The 18,799-nt window shown below is 43.7% G+C and overlaps 2 protein-coding genes across 2 annotated transcripts; one reads left to right on the plus strand and one right to left on the minus strand.

The window, feature by feature from the left end:
* The first annotated feature begins 686 nt into the window (after positions 1–686).
* LOC123105990 (hydroxymethylglutaryl-CoA synthase) lies at positions 687–14,301 on the plus strand. The gene is made up of 17 exons (XM_044528181.1): positions 687–954; positions 1,036–1,120; positions 2,997–3,103; positions 3,721–3,853; positions 4,081–4,224; positions 4,612–4,770; positions 4,906–4,979; positions 5,062–5,137; positions 5,278–5,333; positions 5,443–5,530; positions 5,619–5,759; positions 5,847–5,996; positions 6,097–6,273; positions 11,602–11,839; positions 12,638–13,542; positions 13,731–13,801; positions 13,912–14,301. Exons 2-15 carry the CDS (start codon positions 1,046–1,048, stop codon positions 13,531–13,533), a joined length of 2,514 nt encoding a protein of 837 aa, XP_044384116.1. The 5' UTR covers positions 687–954; positions 1,036–1,045; the 3' UTR covers positions 13,534–13,542; positions 13,731–13,801; positions 13,912–14,301.
* A 232-nt stretch (positions 14,302–14,533) lies between these two features.
* LOC123105989 (uncharacterized) lies at positions 14,534–16,554 on the minus strand. The gene is made up of 4 exons (XM_044528180.1): positions 16,264–16,554; positions 15,641–15,888; positions 15,376–15,556; positions 14,534–14,884 (listed from the first exon to the last, which is right to left on the minus strand). Exons 1-4 carry the CDS (start codon positions 16,477–16,479, stop codon positions 14,762–14,764), a joined length of 768 nt encoding a protein of 255 aa, XP_044384115.1. The 5' UTR covers positions 16,480–16,554; the 3' UTR covers positions 14,534–14,761.
* Between the last annotated feature and the right edge of the window lie 2,245 nt (positions 16,555–18,799).

The following is an 18,799-nucleotide window of genomic DNA, read 5'->3' on the forward strand; positions in this document are numbered from 1 at the left end:
GGCACCGGATTGATGTTGTCGAGATAGGGGGATTCCAAAAAGACTTTATTCCAACGTTACCGCCTTGAGATTGTCTCCGGAAAACAAAACATAGCACACCGATACCTGTTAGACCTATCAGAAAAGTGTTAGCACCGAAGAGTTATTCGGATGCTCGAACAAAGCCAGAAAAGGGTCCTTCCGTTTCAAAAAATACAAGGTGCATTAGTTTGTTGATGAAAAGTCAAACATCTTTTTGACTGGCCTGGTTTTTTTTAGAGAGCCGTCACTGGGCTAGTTTGTTGTTGAAAACATCAACGTCTGCAAAACCAAATTAGTATCATTAGATTTTGCATCAAATGCACAGTAGTATACGCTTGTCAAAGATTTTTCATATATATATTTGAGTAATGGATGGCGGCCGTAAAACAAGATTTGATGCCGCTCATCCCCTGTCCGGATCCGATCTGCCGTGTTGCGCTCGTGGACACGGGAAACTCCACGAGGACCGGACGAGGACGAGGACTGAGCGCAGTGGCGCCCGCGGGCAGGCAGCGCCAAAGCCGCCAGCGAGACGAGCCCACGACCGCCGCCTCCTTGTGGGCGAGAGGCGCACGATGAGATGAGAACGTGCCCGGATGCCCGAGGCGACAGCCGGTCGATACTACCGAGGTCACCCCGCCCGCAATTACCACCACCACCTACCGCTCCCCACCCTCCCTTTTCCTCCAGGATACGGCCAGGTTCCGAGCCGAGCCGCAGCCAAGGCAAGAAAGGGGTAAAGGAAAAAGGCCAGCGGCGAGCAGCGTATATATACGGCGCGGGGCAGAGCTGGGTGGGAGTGTCGAGCCCCGCATCCATCCCTCCCTCCCTCCCCGCGATCCGCTCCTCCTCCTCCCCCGTCCCGGCCGTCTCCGACCCGACCTCTCGCTTCTTCTTCTTCTTCTTCTTCTTCTTCTTCTTCCTCCCTCACTGGTACGTACAGTGCGCCCCCGTCTCCCCAGTCCGCGGTTCGATTCTCCTGCCGCCATGGCTGTTCATTCGGTTGGGTTTCAGGTGAAGCCAGATGGCGGCGGAGAGGGTCAAGGACGTCGGCATCCTCGCCATGGACATCTACTTCCCGCCCAACTGCGTCCTCCAGGTTACATCATACATCCACCCACGCCATCCTCTCCCTCTCTGAATCTCATCACAGCGCCGCCCGTGCTCTCCTGCTGCTGTAATCCTTTTTAGGTTCCTGTTGCTGTAAAAGAAAAAAAAGAAAAAGAGCCTTGCGTTTCACTAGCCGTTTCCCTGAAACGCCATGATAAAAAAAAACATACCACTACCAGTACCAGTCAAGGGGCACGCACGCACGCACGCTCTTTGTGTGTGGTTGGTGGTTTTTATCCTCTGTTTTTCCCGGGATCAGTTGTTCACCGCGACTACGAGTTTATGTTTCTCGGGCCTGCGTTGTGCAGAGCAGAGCAGAGTTGCCTGTTCACAGCTGCGATGCAGACCGAGCGAGCCCTTTGAGATTGAGACAAGAGGCCGATGTTATCTGAACATTATCTGTTGATAGCTTCTGTGTCCTCTGGAGTGGAGACAGGTCACCATTCAGCCTATTCTACGGCTGCCCAGATTCAGGGAATACCACTGTCACCTCTGTTCCCAATTAGTATAAGACGTTTGTGATATTTCAGTATGGACACTAGATACAGACTGATATAAGTGAACAGACACACTAAAACACGTCTATATACATTTGATTCAGAAAAAAGGCTAGTAGAACATGTTATGTTAAGGAACAGAGTTAGTATTAGCTAATTAATAACGATAGGCGATTATTAGTCCTACTAATTACTCTCCTGCTAAAACTACAAAAGAATTCTAGCTGTGTATGGGTGGCAAGGGTAAAGGCCATGTGTGATTATCAGGTACTACCTCCGTCCGAAAATACTTGTCATTAAAATGGACAAAAAGCGATGTATCTAGAACTAAAATACATCTAAATACATCCCCTTTTATTTATTTTGATGACAAGTATTTCCGGACGGAGGGAGTACTATGCAAGCAGTTACTACTTAATCTGTTACCCTCTGTAATTAATACTAGTACAATTCCAGCTGGGCTGATTAATACTAGCGGAAGGAACCATGTAGGGTGCTTTCAGAGTGTGATGAAAGATTCCAAAGAGACGTATTTGCTTACACGAGGAATGTTGGCACACTTTGTGGAAAGGAAAATTAATATGCCAAGACCTAGAACATGCCAGCTGAAAGAGCTTGCTGGGAGTAGTAGGACCCAACTCTTCTGTTTGATACTTTGATTAAGTCTGTGTGGACGATTAATCAGCTGAGGCTGATGTTGATGGCTGTCAAACTGTCTCTTTCCTTTCCTGGGCTTGTAAACCAAGTAGGTCTCTCGTGCGAGTGCAGTCATCGAATTCGGAAGCGTTGCTGTCCACGTGGATCTGCCGATCTTTTTGGCCGTACAAAATGCGTTCTGAAAAGGGAGGCTTGATATATATTATTAGTATAATCATATATATTAGGTGGAGGTTGGACAAGGTTGACCCTAACAAGTTAGTAAGAATGATGATCTGTTGATGTCAGCGATATGTCTGAACTTCTTTTGTCCACATAAGGCAAGGTGTTCTGAAATATGCAGTGCTGTCTTGGAAATAAGAGATAGGTATCTTCAGGCTTTAACTGTTGTCGTCCTCTTTGAAAATTGTTCTGTTAAAGTACTGATATGTCTTATTTTATAAGATTCTGTTCACCATAAATGAATCCATGAATTTTAAATAAAATAAGGAATTTACAGGCCACTGTACAACAGCCCATCACTACCCAATGTCGTCTTCAGACTTGTACGGTTTTCATTTGGGAAACTTACGAGATCTCTTGCAGTATCTCTTTCATTTTTGTTTTTGCTGATCTCACTTGCAGATCAATGTTTTATTTCATATCCTCTTTACCATTTTCCAAGAAGAAGTTTCTTTACTAGCTGGAAAATTTACATGATGCTGGTTGCAGGAAGAACTGGAAACTCATGATGGCGTGAGCAAAGGGAAGTACACCATTGGGCTTGGGCAGGATAGCATGGCCTTTTGCACTGAAGTGGAGGATGTCATTTCAATGAGGTGCGATTATTTCCTCAAGTACAAAGTACTCTCATTCTCCTATCATTTTTCTTTCTTTTCCTTGAAAGCATTTATTCTCCTCCGTATTCGTTTGAAATGTGAGGATAGTACAAAGTACCCAGATAGTCAACACCAACAGATTTGTGCAACCTATGATGATGAGGGCCAATTTTACAATCTAAATAGAACATTATGCCATGCTTGTTTTAAGTTATACTCCCTCTGTTCCTAAATATGAATCTTTTAGAGATTCCAATATGGACTACATACGGAGCAAAGTGAGTGAATCTACACTCTAAAATACGTCTATATACATCCGTATGTAGTCTATATTGAAATCTCTAAAAAGACATATATTTAGGAACGGATGGAGTACTATTTGACACCAGTGCTCTATTGACTACCTATGATGTTAGAGAAACAGTACAATGTAGATGGCTGTGAATATAACAGCACAGTGTTGTGCCATTCGAGATGCCTTATATTTGTCTCTGAAGTCCAAATATATAACGTTTCAAATGTCCAGACATGAACCATTTTATGTTTTAAACATATGAACAGTGTCTTATTTACCATTTTAGTTCAGTTTATCTCATTTGATTAAGATTTTGTCTCAGCTTGACAGTGGTGAAGACTCTCCTGAAAAATTATAACATCGATCCAAAGTGTATTGGACGTTTGGAAGTTGGCAGTGAAACTGTAATAGACAAGAGCAAGTCTATAAAGACATGGTTGATGCAAATATTTGAGGTTTGTTCCTTTCAGCAAGAACATGCTAATAAGTTCGTTCACCTTTAGTTTCTTGGTGTAATTTTGTCTAGCGTACCTTACATATGTAAAAATTAAAAGAATTGTATTTGAATTCTCATCATCACTCTTGAGCATTTTTGAGATTTTTGTAGTACCAGTAATTCAATTCACTGCCAGACAATTCCTTTTGGTGATGCTCTTTTTGTAACAATGTTCCTTAATTGCAGGAGTGTGGCAATACTGATATTGAAGGAGTTGATTCCTCAAACGCATGTTATGGTGGAACAGCTGCTTTGTTTAATTGTGTTAATTGGGCTGAGAGCAACTCATGGGATGGACGTTATGGGCTCGTTGTTTGCACAGACAGTGCGGTATGTAATATATTGTTTCATTTTTCAGTATCCAATTTCATACTGCACGGCTTCTCAGACTATTTTACAACCTTGAGCATTTTATATAACTCAGACCCTAGGTATATACATTCATGTCGATGTCGCCATGTTTTGGTATCCGTTTCTCGAAAAAAAAGTTCTGGTATTAATTTTTTTTATTTCTCTCATTAGCTTCAGGTTCCCTCATGTTCAGGCAAGCATATTTGCCTGCTCTATAATCTGTTTTCTTATATTTGATGTTTGACACCCATACTGATCCGAACATGAAATACGAATTTCGTGAATGGGACACAGGATTGTATTATTGACCATGGTAAAGAGTATAACTCAAGCTGACATCTTAGATCCATGTTGACACCTTATCAGGTATATGCTGAAGGGCCGGCTCGTCCTACTGGCGGTGCAGCTGCTATTGCAATGCTGATTGGACCAAATGCTCCTATTTCATTGGAAAGCAAATTTAGAGGGTCTCATATGGCACATGTTTATGACTTTTACAAGCCTGATCTTGCGAGCGAATATCCGGTACATCACCATTCCATACAATTTATGCACCCAAATTCTGTTTAGGCAGAGCAAGCTTGAGATACACTGGAAATGAATTTACTAGATCTGCCAATGTGAACATCCCTTTTGACAAGATAGCAAAATTGCATGCAGGTGGTCGATGGGAAGCTATCGCAGACTTGCTATCTCATGGCACTGGATTCCTGCTACAAGACCTTTTGCAAAAGGTAAGTTGTCATCGTTTTACTTGAACAGGTCAATCAAGTTGACCAGTTGATTTAACCAGATCCCATTGCTTTGATCTTTCAGGTACGAAAAGATTGAAGGGAAGCCATTTTCAATCGTCGACGCAGATTCTTTTGTATTTCATTCTCCATACAACAAGGTATCATATAACCCCATATTATTTTCTCACTGCAATCTTGGTTGGACATCACATGCCTTGCTCTCCAGATACACTTTGTGTATAATCATCTGTTTGTTTTTATATATTTACAAGTTCTCCATGATTTGTTCCATGTGCAGCTTGTACAGAAAAGTTTTGCTCGTTTATACTACAATGACTTCTTGAGAAACTGCAGGTTGGTCAGCTAGACAGCTAGTGTATTAGGAACTCTGTGCCTGTATGTTATTTAGTACTCCCTCGGTCCCGAATTGTTTACTAACTGAAATTACTGTTGTGTCAAATAGCATTGTTGACAAAGACTCAAGAGAAAAATTGGAGCCCTACTTGGGCCTGTCATCTGAGGAAAGCTATCAGAGTCGAGACCTTGAGAAGGTATCAATAACAGTTAAATTATACAAAATTACTTCTCTGTGTAATAACTCATGATTGTAAGTTGATCCGTGCTCCCTTAAATATGCAGGTTTGTCAGCAAGTTGCGAAGCCCCTGTATGACACCAAGGTTCAACCAACAACATTGATCCCGAAACAACTCGGGAATATGTATACGGCGTCACTCTATGCTGCTTTTGCATCAGTTGTCCACAACAAACACGATGCTCTGGTATAAATCACACTATACTGTGTTTTCTTCGGTCATTATCACCGTTGAACTAAATTTTCTCTTTTTTGATCTTCCAAAATGTTCCAGGTGGGCCAGAGGATTGTGATGTTCTCTTACGGCAGTGGCATGACATCGACAATGTTCTCCTTCAAAATCAATGAAGGCCAGCATCCGTTCAGCCTAACGAACATTGCAAGCATACTGGATATCTCCAACAAATTGGAGTCTAGGCATGTGGTAAGTCGTCCTTTCATGAACTTCCCCATCTAGCACCAGAGTATCTTACTCATTGCAAACCTCAAACTTGGCTCTGTCTCACTGTGCATCTTCCACGCAGGTTCCACCGAAGAAATTTGTCGAGGCGCTGAAGCTGATGGAGCACCGCTACGGCGCCAAGGACTTCGTCACCAGCCAGGACACGCGCTTGCTCGTTCCAGGCACCTACTACCTCACCCATGTTGACTCCATGTACCGCCGGTTCTATGCCGTGAAAGGCGACACCGCGGCCACTCCGGTAACCAATGGCCATTGATTGATTGACTCCACCCAGCCTGAAGCTGCAATAAGCGCCGCAAGCGCTCTTAGATTATTTATCTGGTAGGGAAGGGAAAGGGAAGGGTGGAGCTTGCCCAGATTAATCTATCTGTAAACTTGTTCTAAGTTTGTAAAGTTAGATAGAGCTGTCATTGTCCGTATTGCCTTGTCAGTGAGAATTCTTGGCTCTGTAGTGGAACGTTGGTGCTCCGCTTGGTTGTAAACTTGTAAGATCTGAATAATAGAATAATCCACCGAATTACCGTCAGGTTTAAGCTACGTGAGTTGTGACAAGAGGCATGATTGATGGCTTCTGTGTGCCAGGTTGAGATGAAAATGAATGTGTTAAAACAAAAAGAGATCAAAATGAAGGCATAATTTTTCGGAACGTTTTTAGCTGAAAGATCATGCGAATTTGAACTTTGCAGGCGACATGTTTGTTGGTGGTCACTATTTAGTTTTTGTCAGCTGAACTTGGACAGGTCATATGCAGATTCTATAACACCTCTATTTATTTACAGTTGGTACATAAATAGCAGAGCTAAAACCATGACACTTATTTTGGAACGGAGGAAGTATCATGCACAACGAAATGTGCTATAATGTGATCCTAAATAAAGATTTAGCATATGGAGGCTGACATTTTTAACTCTCAATACTTTCTTTTGTCCCAATCGGACTCGTTGGAGATTGTCTAATCCATTTTTAGTTCGTCTGATTAACGGGCGTAGGGGACGGTTGTCGGAGCTGTTGAAGTCTTTGGGCAGAGCGACTATCGAGTAGTGGCGGAGACGACCCCCCCCCCCCCTCCCCCAATTAGGAATTTGCTGGTAATTCACTAATTAATGGTGCGTAATTAGCAATTATTTGCTGTTTAAAGTGTTAATTTTCTATACTTTGGCCCTCCCCAACCTATTTTGAGAGCAATCGGCCCCCCAATCCAAATTTTCTGGCTCCGCCACTGCTATCGAGCATTGTAAGCGAGAAGCCAATGGCGCTACATATGAGATTGCTCGCGTTTGTTTTGAGGGGAAGTTTATGGAGGTGTGGCATGATAAACCCCCGGAATTTCTCCTCCCTTTTTCTATTGTATAAATAAATAACGAAATATGTATTTGGCAACCCTGTGACAGATTGCAAAAATGCCACACCACCTGGATGCCGTCCATTTCAAATCCGACGCACGAGCTGGATGCCATCAGTTTTTTTATCGTACGGTCGCGATCTCGGCACTAGGTTGCTGGAAACGGAGAAGATGGAGTAGAGACATATTTACGCATGCATGCCACCGCGAAGTGAACGCGTACCGATTCGTTCGACCAAAGTCAAGCGGTTCCTTTCCTCTCTCACCATGCCGCGATAAGATGGAACTCCTGTTCCCCGCGGTCGTCAATACTCTGTATTCCTCCACCTCGATCCCATAGCTCGTCCTCAATCTCACTGTCGGCCGGTCCGGTCGTCCCTGTAGACTTCTCCATCAACGCCCAGTCGTTCGACTTCGATCTCAACTCCGCCGCTCATCCTCGACCTCACAGTCGCTCCGCTCGTACACCGCCGGCTTGGCCGCTTTCCCCGTCTGAGCTGACCTCCGAGATCGTCGCTGTTCTTGTTCCCATCTGTGCTCGTCCCTGTTTTGCTTGTTCCTTTTGAGGTGAGCGAGGAAACTCCTCCTTGTAAACATGTCCGAGCTCGTCCTTGCCATGCTCGTCCCACACAATAGCAGCATTCGTCTGAAGGTGCAGGTGCGGAAGCTAGACAGCACCTTCATGGATTGATAGGTCCGGGTGCCGGCTGCAACCCTCCATTACATCAACCGTAAGGTATAAATTCTAGGTAAGATCTGAATTCTAGGTAGGTGAGTTTTCTGGATTTTGTTGTGCTAGCAGAGTAACTAATTCTAGGTGCGTGCTTTTCTGAATTCTGATGTACTAGCAGAGTAGCTAGTAGAGAATAAGCCGCCTGAGTGTGCTGGATCCCGGTGTGCAAAAATGATTGATATATATGCACAGATGTAGCACATGTATCAGTGGCATAACCACATTATTATGATGTATTGCTAATCTGCCTTGACAGAACAGAACATAATCAAGATTATTTATCGTTGTTCTTTTTCCAAAATTTTATAGTTTCGTCTGATTGAGTATGATTTCTTCTCCACATCTGTACATGATTCAGTTTAGCCATGAGCCATTCATACAATACTTGACAGTTTTGATTGTCTTCGACGCGCACATGATTAGCTCATAGTTTATATGGTGGGTTATATGTATGTTGTGAACAAGAAACTAAAAGTCCAAGCTCTATTCTGGATGTGACCTTCTTAGACCATCCTGCTGCTAGTTCAAGGAACCATATAATGATGCCTCGTGAGATTTTTCATCTAGTACATATGCAGAAACTCCATTAGCCTTCTATAAAGTAACATGCTCACATGAGAATGTTTGTTGTGAGAGTACTTGACCTGGGTTAGCATCTTAGCATGACAATCTAAACAAGCAAAATTACATTTTATTTCATTTCTGCTTGACGTGTCATGAACATATGTTGCTCATATTAACCATATCCATATTCTATTTCTATTTGTTGAAAAAATAACCAGGGTAACTTTTGTGTAAATAACACGGTAATATGTGCATTGCAGACCTGTAATGTTGGCGCAAACACCGGGATATTTTTAGACCCGAAGAAAAAGTTATTGAAAACATACCCATTGTAAATTCTTTGTAAGTAGTATGGTATATATGCACCATATACCTGATAATTTACGTATAAACACCATAGTAACTATGACCATGAAAGGATTGTTGAAAATATACCCCGGTAATTTTTGTGTAAATAGCATGATAATATAGGCATCACAGACGTGATAACCTACGTACGAACATCATGTTAACTTTGACCATGGGAAAGAAAATTATTGAAAAGATACAACTGGTAAATTAAGTGTAAATAGCATAATAATATACGCACCGCAGACCTGATAACTTAGATGATAACATCAGGGAAATTTAAACCCGAGTAGAAAAATTGTTGAAACATACCCCCCTAAATTTATTTGAAAATAGCGGTAATATACGAACCGCATACCCAATAACTTGTGCAGTAACTTTGACCAACGAGGGGAAAAAGTTGTTGAAAACTATACCGCGGCAACTTACGTGAAAATAGCACGGTAATGTATGAACTGCATACCCGATAACTTACGTAAAAGTAGCAGTAACTTTGACCAAGGGGGCAATAGTTGTTGAAAACATACCCCAATAACTTATGTGAAAATAGCACGGTAATGTATGACCCGCATACCTAATAATATACGTAGAAAATAGCATATCGTTTTTCTTCTACTAAAAAAGTACAGTAGTACCTTATGTTCCTCTATTCTATAGAAAGGATGATCTTTGTTGGCCTTGTTCTGCTGAATTTTGCATCGCTGCTACAAAGAAACCGATTGGTTTTGTTTTTGAAGGCATAAGAAATGAGAGTTTTGTTTAGCTGTATATGATGTTACAATTGTTGCTCGTTTGGTAACTACTGATGAAATGAGAGCATTTTAGCTATACATTTTTGTTGCTAACAACAAATGAAAAATATTGGTGACTTCTGTTAGTATCGGACGATAACTTTCGACCCCAACAAAAGGTTGATAACTTTGAAAAAAGTTCAGATTTTCATGTCCTGGTAACATATGTGTAAACACTATGGTAATTTACGTGTCGCATGTGCAGTAAGTTAGATACCGCACGAGCGGTAACTTACATCACCCATGCCTGATTACCTTTTGGACTTAGATTTTTTTTACTAAAACATATCCTGGTAACTATTATGTGTATAATATGATATTTTATGCACCACACGCCTCATAAATTACGTGCAACAACATGGTAAGTTTGGGAAAAACACCCCCAAAAACTTACGTGAAAATAGCACGATAATATACAAACTACATACTCAATAATTTACATACAAACAACGCGGTAACTTTGACTAAGGGAAATTTGTTGAAAAACATAACCCTGATAATTTATGTGAAAATAATACCGTAATACACGAATCGCATACCCGATAACTTGCATACAGACACTGCGTTAATTTTGAAAGGAGGAAAAGAAGTTGTCGAAAACATACCTCGATAATTTATGTGAAAATAGAATGCTAACATACGAACAACATCCCCGATTACTTACATCCAAACATTGCGGTAATTTTTTACCAAAAAGAGGAAATATTGTTTAAAAACATACGCCGGTAACTTATGTGAAAATAATATAGTGATATACGAACCACATATTCAATAACTGATAATATACGAAATCCATACCCAATAACATAAGTTCAGACACCACGGTAATTTTTTGGTAAGGCTACCAGTTTGGATTTTCAATGATCACAATCTTTTATTTTTGTTCAATCTTGTCTCAGGAAGGTACAAGTAGCATGTACATTGTGTCTAATCACTAAAGTTTGCTAGCTCAGCTGGAAATTTCATCCAATTTAGTATGGGAGGGTCTGGGTTCGATCCTCTTATGTCCCATTTTTTTTGTCTATTTTTTAACTGCCGGCGGCCTAGAAAATCAGGAGGGGGTTCGTTCCAGAGGTGCGGGGTCGAAGGGAGGGGTTCGTTCGACAGAAAATCGAGAGGGGTGGGATCGAAGGGAGTGGTTCCTGAGGTGGGATGCCCAAAAAATCAGGAGGGGTCGGGGTCGAAGGGAGGGGGTCAAGGCGGGATCGAAGGGAGGGGGTGGTATGGTACTTTTGCAATCTGTCATACGGTTGCCAGTTACGACAGTCCAATAAATAAATGATATGTTATTATTTGAAAAATAAAGTCGCTGAAGTAAAAAAAATTGCCCTGTGCATTTCCGTGCGTTTTTGTTTTTTTGAGAGAGAACCGTGCGTGTTGGGTTAAAGTAGGCAACCGACTTGAGCAAACCCTCTGCTACCTTCCAGCGCCTCCTCCCTCTCCAGTCTCCACCCCCATCGCCCGACCGCCGCCGCCGCCGCGTCCTCCACCGCCATGTGGCGAGACGAGGGGATCGAGGACGAGGAGACCCTGAGCGCGTTCCTGGAGGCCTCCAGGACGCGGGAGGGCCGGGCGGCGCTCTCCGACGCGCTCGCCGACACGCTCCACCTCCTGCCGGCCTCCCCGGCGCCGCTCCTCCTCCTGCGCCTCCGCCTCCTCCGCAACCTCCTCGCCGGCGACGCGCTCAACCAGGGCACCTTCGTGCTCCTCTCGGGCCCCGCGGCCGTCGTCTCCGCCGCCCTCTCCATCCCCGCCCTCTCCCCCGACCTCGCCCGCGCCGCGCTGCAGGCCCTGGGCAACGCCGCGCTCGGCGGGGACCGGCACCGCGAGGCCGTCTGGGACGCGCTCTTCCCGGGGGCGCTGCGGGAGTTCGCGCGCGTCCGGGACGCCGGCGTCCTCGACCCGCTCTGCATGGTGCTCGACACCTGCTGCTCCGGCGACGGCGGCCACGGGAGGGTCGAGGAGCTGTGCCATGAGGACCTGGGCCTGCCCGTGCTCGTCGAACTCGTCGCCACCGCCTCCCGATGTGAGCCCACGCCCGCCGCTGCTGGTATTGGTTTATTGCTTTTGCGTGTTCACCCATGTCTGCTGCTAGATGCCTAGATGTGCAACTGTTTCATAGCTGCATTTGCTTTGCAGCTGTAGTAGAAGTGTGGGTTGATTGAGCTGTTTGTTTTTATGAATCCTTGTTATGATGATCATACTGTGTAGGTTATTATTTCAGCAATTGAAAGATTTGGCAAAGTGTTAAATAGATCAGCAACTGTAGACAGGAATTTGGACCAATTGGATGTCAGATATTTAATGCTTCTGTGACATTGCCAAGAAATTTTAACCATGGACTCAGCCTTGCTCAGTGGTTGTAATGAGTTCACAGTTAGATTATGGTCATTTGCTATTTAGTGAAATGCGGTTTTGGACAACTTTGGTTTATATCACCTGTTTGTTTGGTTCATTTTTCTGAAGCATGTTAGCATGACTGCTCGACCTGTTGCAACTTCTTAGCAAGAAAAAAAAAGTGGTGTCATATGTTTGACATGTTGCTGAAGTATTGGTCAGTTGCTTGATAGTTGGAACTGTTACTATGTGTTTTAGTGTAGAGTGCGAGCTTACATGTGACGTTAGATCATAGAACCATATCTGACTTGTTGAAGGCAATTTTTTCTTATTGGTGACTAATCGAATGTTATAGTTAGTTTTTTTTTTTTTTTTTGCTTCTTAGGATGTAGTTGGTCACATATTGTTCTCTGGTTAATTTATTTGATTCTCCCATTTTCTCCTTGGTTACTTTGCACATGATGCTAATATAAATTATGAAATGCAGTGGGGCACAAGGAAGAATGGTTGGAGTGGCTTCTCTTCAAAATCTGTGTTGAGGAGGAGAAGTTCAAAACCTTGTTTGCGGCCCTAGGTTCAACTGATGGTGGTGAATCTGGAAATGAGTTCAGTGCTAAGCATGCATTTCTTATGGGTACATTGTCAAAGTGTTTGACTGAACGACCTGAAGAAGTTAGTATCTCAAACAGTTTTGCTCTTCATGTATTCAATATACTGAAGCATGCTGCTGAGACTCTGGATTTTACTTGCCGAGGTAGCTCTGAGCTTCCAACTGGTCTCCCTGGAATTGATGTCCTTGGATATTCATTAGTGCTCTTGAAGGACATATGTGCTTGGGAACCCTCTTCATCAGAGACTGAAGCACCAGTTGACTCACCGTTGCAGGCTGAGCCCTCTTCATCGGGGACTGAAGCACCTGTTGACTCACTGTTGCAGGCTGGTCTTGTAAAACGCCTCTTAAAATACCTCGGTGAGCTTGAGCCCCCAAGTACAATCAGGAAAGCGATGGCAAAGGAACAAGGAGATCAACAGCCAGCTTTTGCAACTGCAAAGGTCTGCCCATACAATGGTTACAGGAGAGATTTGGTGGCTGTCATTGCCAATTGTTTGCATGGAAGGAAACAGGTGCAGGATGAGGTTAGGCAGCTAAATGGGATTATGTTGCTGTTGCAGCAGTGTGTCATTGATGAAGGAAATGCATACTTGAGGGAGTGGGGTCTGCTAACTGTGAAATATTTGCTTGAAGAAAACGAGGAAAATCAGAAGGAGGTATCTGAGCTTCAGATGCAAGAACCTATTCTAACTCCAGAGGTCGCAGAGTTAGGCCTAAGAGTGGAGATCGACAAGAAAACGGGTCATCCAAAACTGGTCAATTCCTCCTGATGTAAAAACGTAAGTTAGAATCTGATGTCTAATAAATCTGCCTGTGCCCCACATCCTGTGCTCCTTCTACACTTGTTATTTATTCATATTTGGTTCACATACAGTTTCCAAAGTGCTTAGCGCAGAGCATTTCTGGCTCTTTTGAAATCTTATTCGTACATCTGCTGTCTAAATTTGTGCTTGTCCTATTTCTGCAGCTCCTATCTTGTGATTGGCAATGCCTGGACTTACTATCTGGATGCATGTTTAACTTCAGCACATGATGAAGGTACTGCTCTTTAGTAACGCTATAAATCTTTGCAGCAATCTTGAATGCTTATGCTTTGAAATGTGAACTGGTCACATTTGCGTTATCTGAGAGACTGTTTGATTTTGCAGATTTTTCGCTTTGGTCCTGCCCTGTTTGAGACGAAAACCAGTAGAAACTTCCGCTGGTCATGGTTCTTCTAGACATCAGTGGGAGAAATGTAAATGTCGGATGCTGCCGCCCCAGGGGAAATAGGGGTTATATTCTCATTAAGTACTTCTAGTTCTGGCTATGACTACCAGATGCAACGTCTGTCATTTTAAACTCTTGTGCTGGGCTATGATTACAGATTCAAACATTTTATGTAGTGTAGACACTTGAAATGTTTTTGGATCCGAACCGTTATGTACTGTCGCACAAACAGTGATGTGGGAATAGGCATATGGTTTGATTGCCGTTTCATGTTTTGTTTCTGAAGTCAGTGTGCAGTAAAACAACATGAACTGTCTTTAATTTGTGTATGCATTGACAGTCACTGCTTGTTTTGTTTGGCTACTTTGGTGTTGGACATTTGTAACTTCTCTTTTACTAGATTTTAATTTTGCTCGGTAAAAAGCTCGACCTGCTTCTGGACGCTCAGTCCTGATCCAGGAAAGGATGGAGGCGGTAGAAGCTCCAAACTAGAGTCAGGATTCAACTTTTGCAGGTTACAGTCATATGATGTGGAGGACAAAGTAGAGTAAAACATATCCATGATGACAAACGGTAGAATGTTTTTGAGCATTTCCAGCATTACAGCAGTTACAAAACTCTTATACAGCGGTGCATGATGGAACACAATTTTTGATTAGGCAGGCCGGCATTTCCAATGTTGCAACAACTACTTCTCGATTTTACCTCTGGGGCTTCTGTTTTTCACACATATCACAAAAAGCTAAACCCATTGGCCCTTGGTCTGAAACTGGCTTCGAAATAATTCAGCTAAGCAAACACGACGTCTGAACGGAGCACGTACTTGACGTTCTTTTTCACGACGCGAGCTTCATGCAGCATGCACCTGGCGCCATGTAGATGGAGTAGAGCCATTCCTTGCACGGGAGCAACCTACATACATGTAGATAACTTCACATCAAGGCCAGCTAGCTTGGCAGTGACAGTGTTACTAACTGTATGTAAGAACGAAAAGGATGATTTCATCGCCTTCACACAGCACCAGGATATTTCACAAGGCTAACCATGTATGAGACCCTCTTGGTTTTCATAATCTGACAGTAGTTAACAATCCAAGGGCAGACTCGTAATACAGAGAACATGCGCATCTCATACTCCTTTTTTCTGATTTCTCAGCAGACATAATTCTCCAGTTCCCCCTCCTCTATAGCTAGATCGGATGCTCATATGGGCACACATCAATATCAATCTTAGCCACCGGATTAGCAATTCTAATGTGTGTGACAAACGAAACCAATGACATAATGTATATCCGAATCCGACCTTTACTACTAGCACTGGTTTTCCACAACAGAGGAATTGGCTGACAAAGCAACGAGGCAAAAGATTTTATCAAACAGATGGGTTTTGGAATCAGAAAGTACCTCAGCAACGATTCCTCCTCGGTGATCATAAAAGACAGTCTCCCCTCCAACAAGAGCCTGCGAATCTTTCGCGCTTCCCTTGCCAGAAAGGTATACCAGCAATGTATACTGCGTCCTAGAACCGTCCCCAAGGTTGACGCTCTCATCGATATGCCTGCCGAAGCGCTGACCTTCAACGTACCTACAAGCAACAACATCAGTGACCGAACCTGTCCAACAGCACGATACTAACACAACAGATCTGAAGTTATAAATCGGTACATACCTGTAAAGTCTGATATTTGGGTTCAAGCCAGTTGCCACTTTGCCGGAGATGTTGATGTCCATGAATACCCTGTTAATCCCTGATTCCCAGAGCGTTTGAGCGAGCAAGGGGTCCGTGACAGATATCCGGTCATTGTCTCTGTAAGCCTCCCCCTTGAGTGGCCCAAGGCTGCCCTGGTGCGTGAAGCCCATGGATTCAGCGACATCGACGAAAGCCTTCGCCTCAGCGGAAGTGAGGAAGTCAGGGACCTATATCAAGTGTGGCATTTGTCCATGAGCAACACAATCAGGTAAAGGTAAATTCAACAAACTATCATATCAATTCAGGAATTTCCTAGTATCATTCTTTCAGTTTGATCAGACAGCACATCATCACAAAACATCGTCCCCTCCATACTCGCTAGGTAATATTTTTCCACAAGTGGCGTGACAAAAAATTGGTGCAGGCTGAGTCTCCCCTAGATGCTCAGCAACATCGTCAGACATCAGCCCTAGATGGTAATCCCCTTCCCCTCCTAGCGGAATCAGATCGAGCTACCTGATGCCTTAGATGCGGGCGTGTGACAAGGTCCCTATGGTAATTGCGTCAGATTTATAAAAGGGGGGATTGATTGATTGGCTTACGGTGAGGAGCTGGGTGCCCTTGAGGCGATTGACCAGGAGGTCCTTCTTGGGCTTTACCGCCGGCCATGCCCCGCCGCTGCCGCTGCCGGTGGCGCCGCCCTTCTTCGCCTTCTTGGCGGCGGAGGATTTCTTGTGGCGCTGCTGCGGGGCGCCGTCTCCTGCCTCGGGTTGCTCCATGGGTGGTCGCCTCTTCCGGTCCGGCGCCGGTGGTGGCATAGCATCGGGTTGTTGAGGCGGCCGACCGGGTTGGACCCGGGCCGGTTGGGTCGCTGTTCGACTCGTCAGGTCTTCAGTTATTTCTTTATTTAGTTTTTAAACATAATACGCAATTGCCATTTTGATAAAACCATCCTTCGTTCTTTGAGAATGAAAAAAAAAGTTGCCATCCTGATGGCATATATTTTATTTATGGCGACTACTCAGCGTCGGTGTGCCGGCCGAAAGTTTCGGCCGGTCGCATGCCAGCCGCTGGATTACTTCATTGGTGTCTGTAGATTAGAACCCCCCACGTCATCTTTTCCATCCCCGCTTCGTCTCAAATCGGATCGAGAGAGATGAAAAACAGCTTTGACGTGTTGTAGACAAATTTGGTATAATTCATGAGAGGACGTCTTCCTACATACTAGAAACATGAATTCTACTACGATCTCGAATAGGAAGAATATAATTTGATCTGTGCAACGGGAGAGGACCACGTACTAGAAACATGAATTCTACCACGATCTCAAACAGGAAGGATAGAACTTGATCGAAAAATTAAACGGCTTATGTCCGATCGTGATGGAGAGTATTTTTCCCATGAATTTGATCTATTTTGTGCGGAACATCTGTTACTGTAGTCATGATTTATGTTTCTAGAATTCATGTTTCTAGTATGTGCCCTAGATGCGATTTGTTCATCTGCTATGCTAGTTCGCATGATTAGTTTAATCTCTGCTACTGTAATCATGATTTATCTTCTATTTATTCGGATTAAATCTCGTAGTAATTTGCTTATATTTCCAACAATCCAAAAACCTGATTATAGGCAATTTACTCCGAGTGGTTTTGCTGCGCATCTGAAGTCGCCCGCCTTTAAGGGGGCGCAATATAAGAGGTGGCGCACGAGAGCAGTCTACTGGTTTCAGACCACGGGCTGCTATGACGCCACCAAGGGCAAGCCTGAGGGCGATCTTAATCCAGCACAACTGGAAGCTTTTGAGAAGATCGATACTCTCTTAAAAGGCGCTCTTCTGAGTGTTCTAGATGATTCCATTGTGGATTCGTACATGTAGTTTGAAAACGGCAATGACATGTGGGCTGCGCTCGAGGCCAAGTTTGGTGCCTCGGACGCCGGCAGCGAGTTGTATGTCATGGAGCAATTCTATGACTACAAGATGACTGATGAGCGCTCTGTTGTACAATGGGCTCATGAGAGACAGTCGCTCACAAAAGAACTTGAGTACTTCAAGTGTGTGTTGCCGGACAAATTTGTTGCCGGAGGCATCATTGCCAAACTTCCACCTTCGTGGAACAATTTTGCTACTTCCCTGAAACACAAGAGACAAGAGTTTTCCGTTGCGGATCTCATTGGTATTCTTGATGTTGAAAAGAAGGCGGGAGCAAAGGACACACATGCTCGAGTTGCTGAGGGAGCTTCTAGTGCCCACATGGTACAGAAGAAGAACTCCCATCCCAACAAGTTCAAAAACAATAAGAACAAAACTCAAGGCAAAGGCAAGTTTGATACAAAGAACAAGCCATCACATTCTACCAACTTCAAGAAAAATTCTCATAAGAAAGGGAAGGGACTTTGTCATGTCTGCGGTGATCCTAATCACTGGGCTCCGAAGTGTCCTAACCGCTTTGAGGAGCGCGAACATGAAAAGAGCGGCAAGTCCGCTAATGTTGTCATCGGTGATATTGATATGAAGGAATTAGGATACGGTATTTTTCCTTCCATCCTTTCAGTTTTTCAATCCCCTGATTGGTTAATTGACACCGGTGTCAATGTACATTTTTGTGCTGATGCCTCCATGTTTTCTTCTTACCAGGCAACAGGGACTTCACCCGTGCTAATGAGGAACGGGTCACATGCCATTGTTCGAGGTGTTGGTACGGTCGATCTGAAGTTTACTTCGGGGAAGACTGTACGTCTGAAGAATGTTCATCATGTGTCGTCCATAAATAAAAATCTCGTTAGCGGTTCCCATTTATGTCGAGATGGTTTTAAGTTGGTTTTCAAATCCAATAAAGTTGTAATTTCTAAGTATGGACAATTTGTTGGAAAAGGCTATGAGAGCAGAGGCTTGTTCCGCCTGTCTTTGTCAGATATTTGCACTAAAGTTATTAATAATGTTTGCCACAACAATGAGTCTGATATTTGGCATTCACGACTTTGTCACATTAACTTTGGTTGCATGACACGGCTAACTAATATGAATTTAACTCCAAAAATCTCTATTGTCAAAGGCTCTAAGTGCCAAGTATGTGTGCAAGCTAAGCAACCTCACAAGTCCCATAAGACTGCAGAGGCAAGAGACTTGGCGCCACTAGA

The sequence above is a fragment of the Triticum aestivum genome, chromosome 5A, assembly GCF_018294505.1.
Source record: "Triticum aestivum cultivar Chinese Spring chromosome 5A, IWGSC CS RefSeq v2.1, whole genome shotgun sequence".
Classification (NCBI taxonomy): Eukaryota; Viridiplantae; Streptophyta; class Magnoliopsida; order Poales; family Poaceae; genus Triticum; species Triticum aestivum.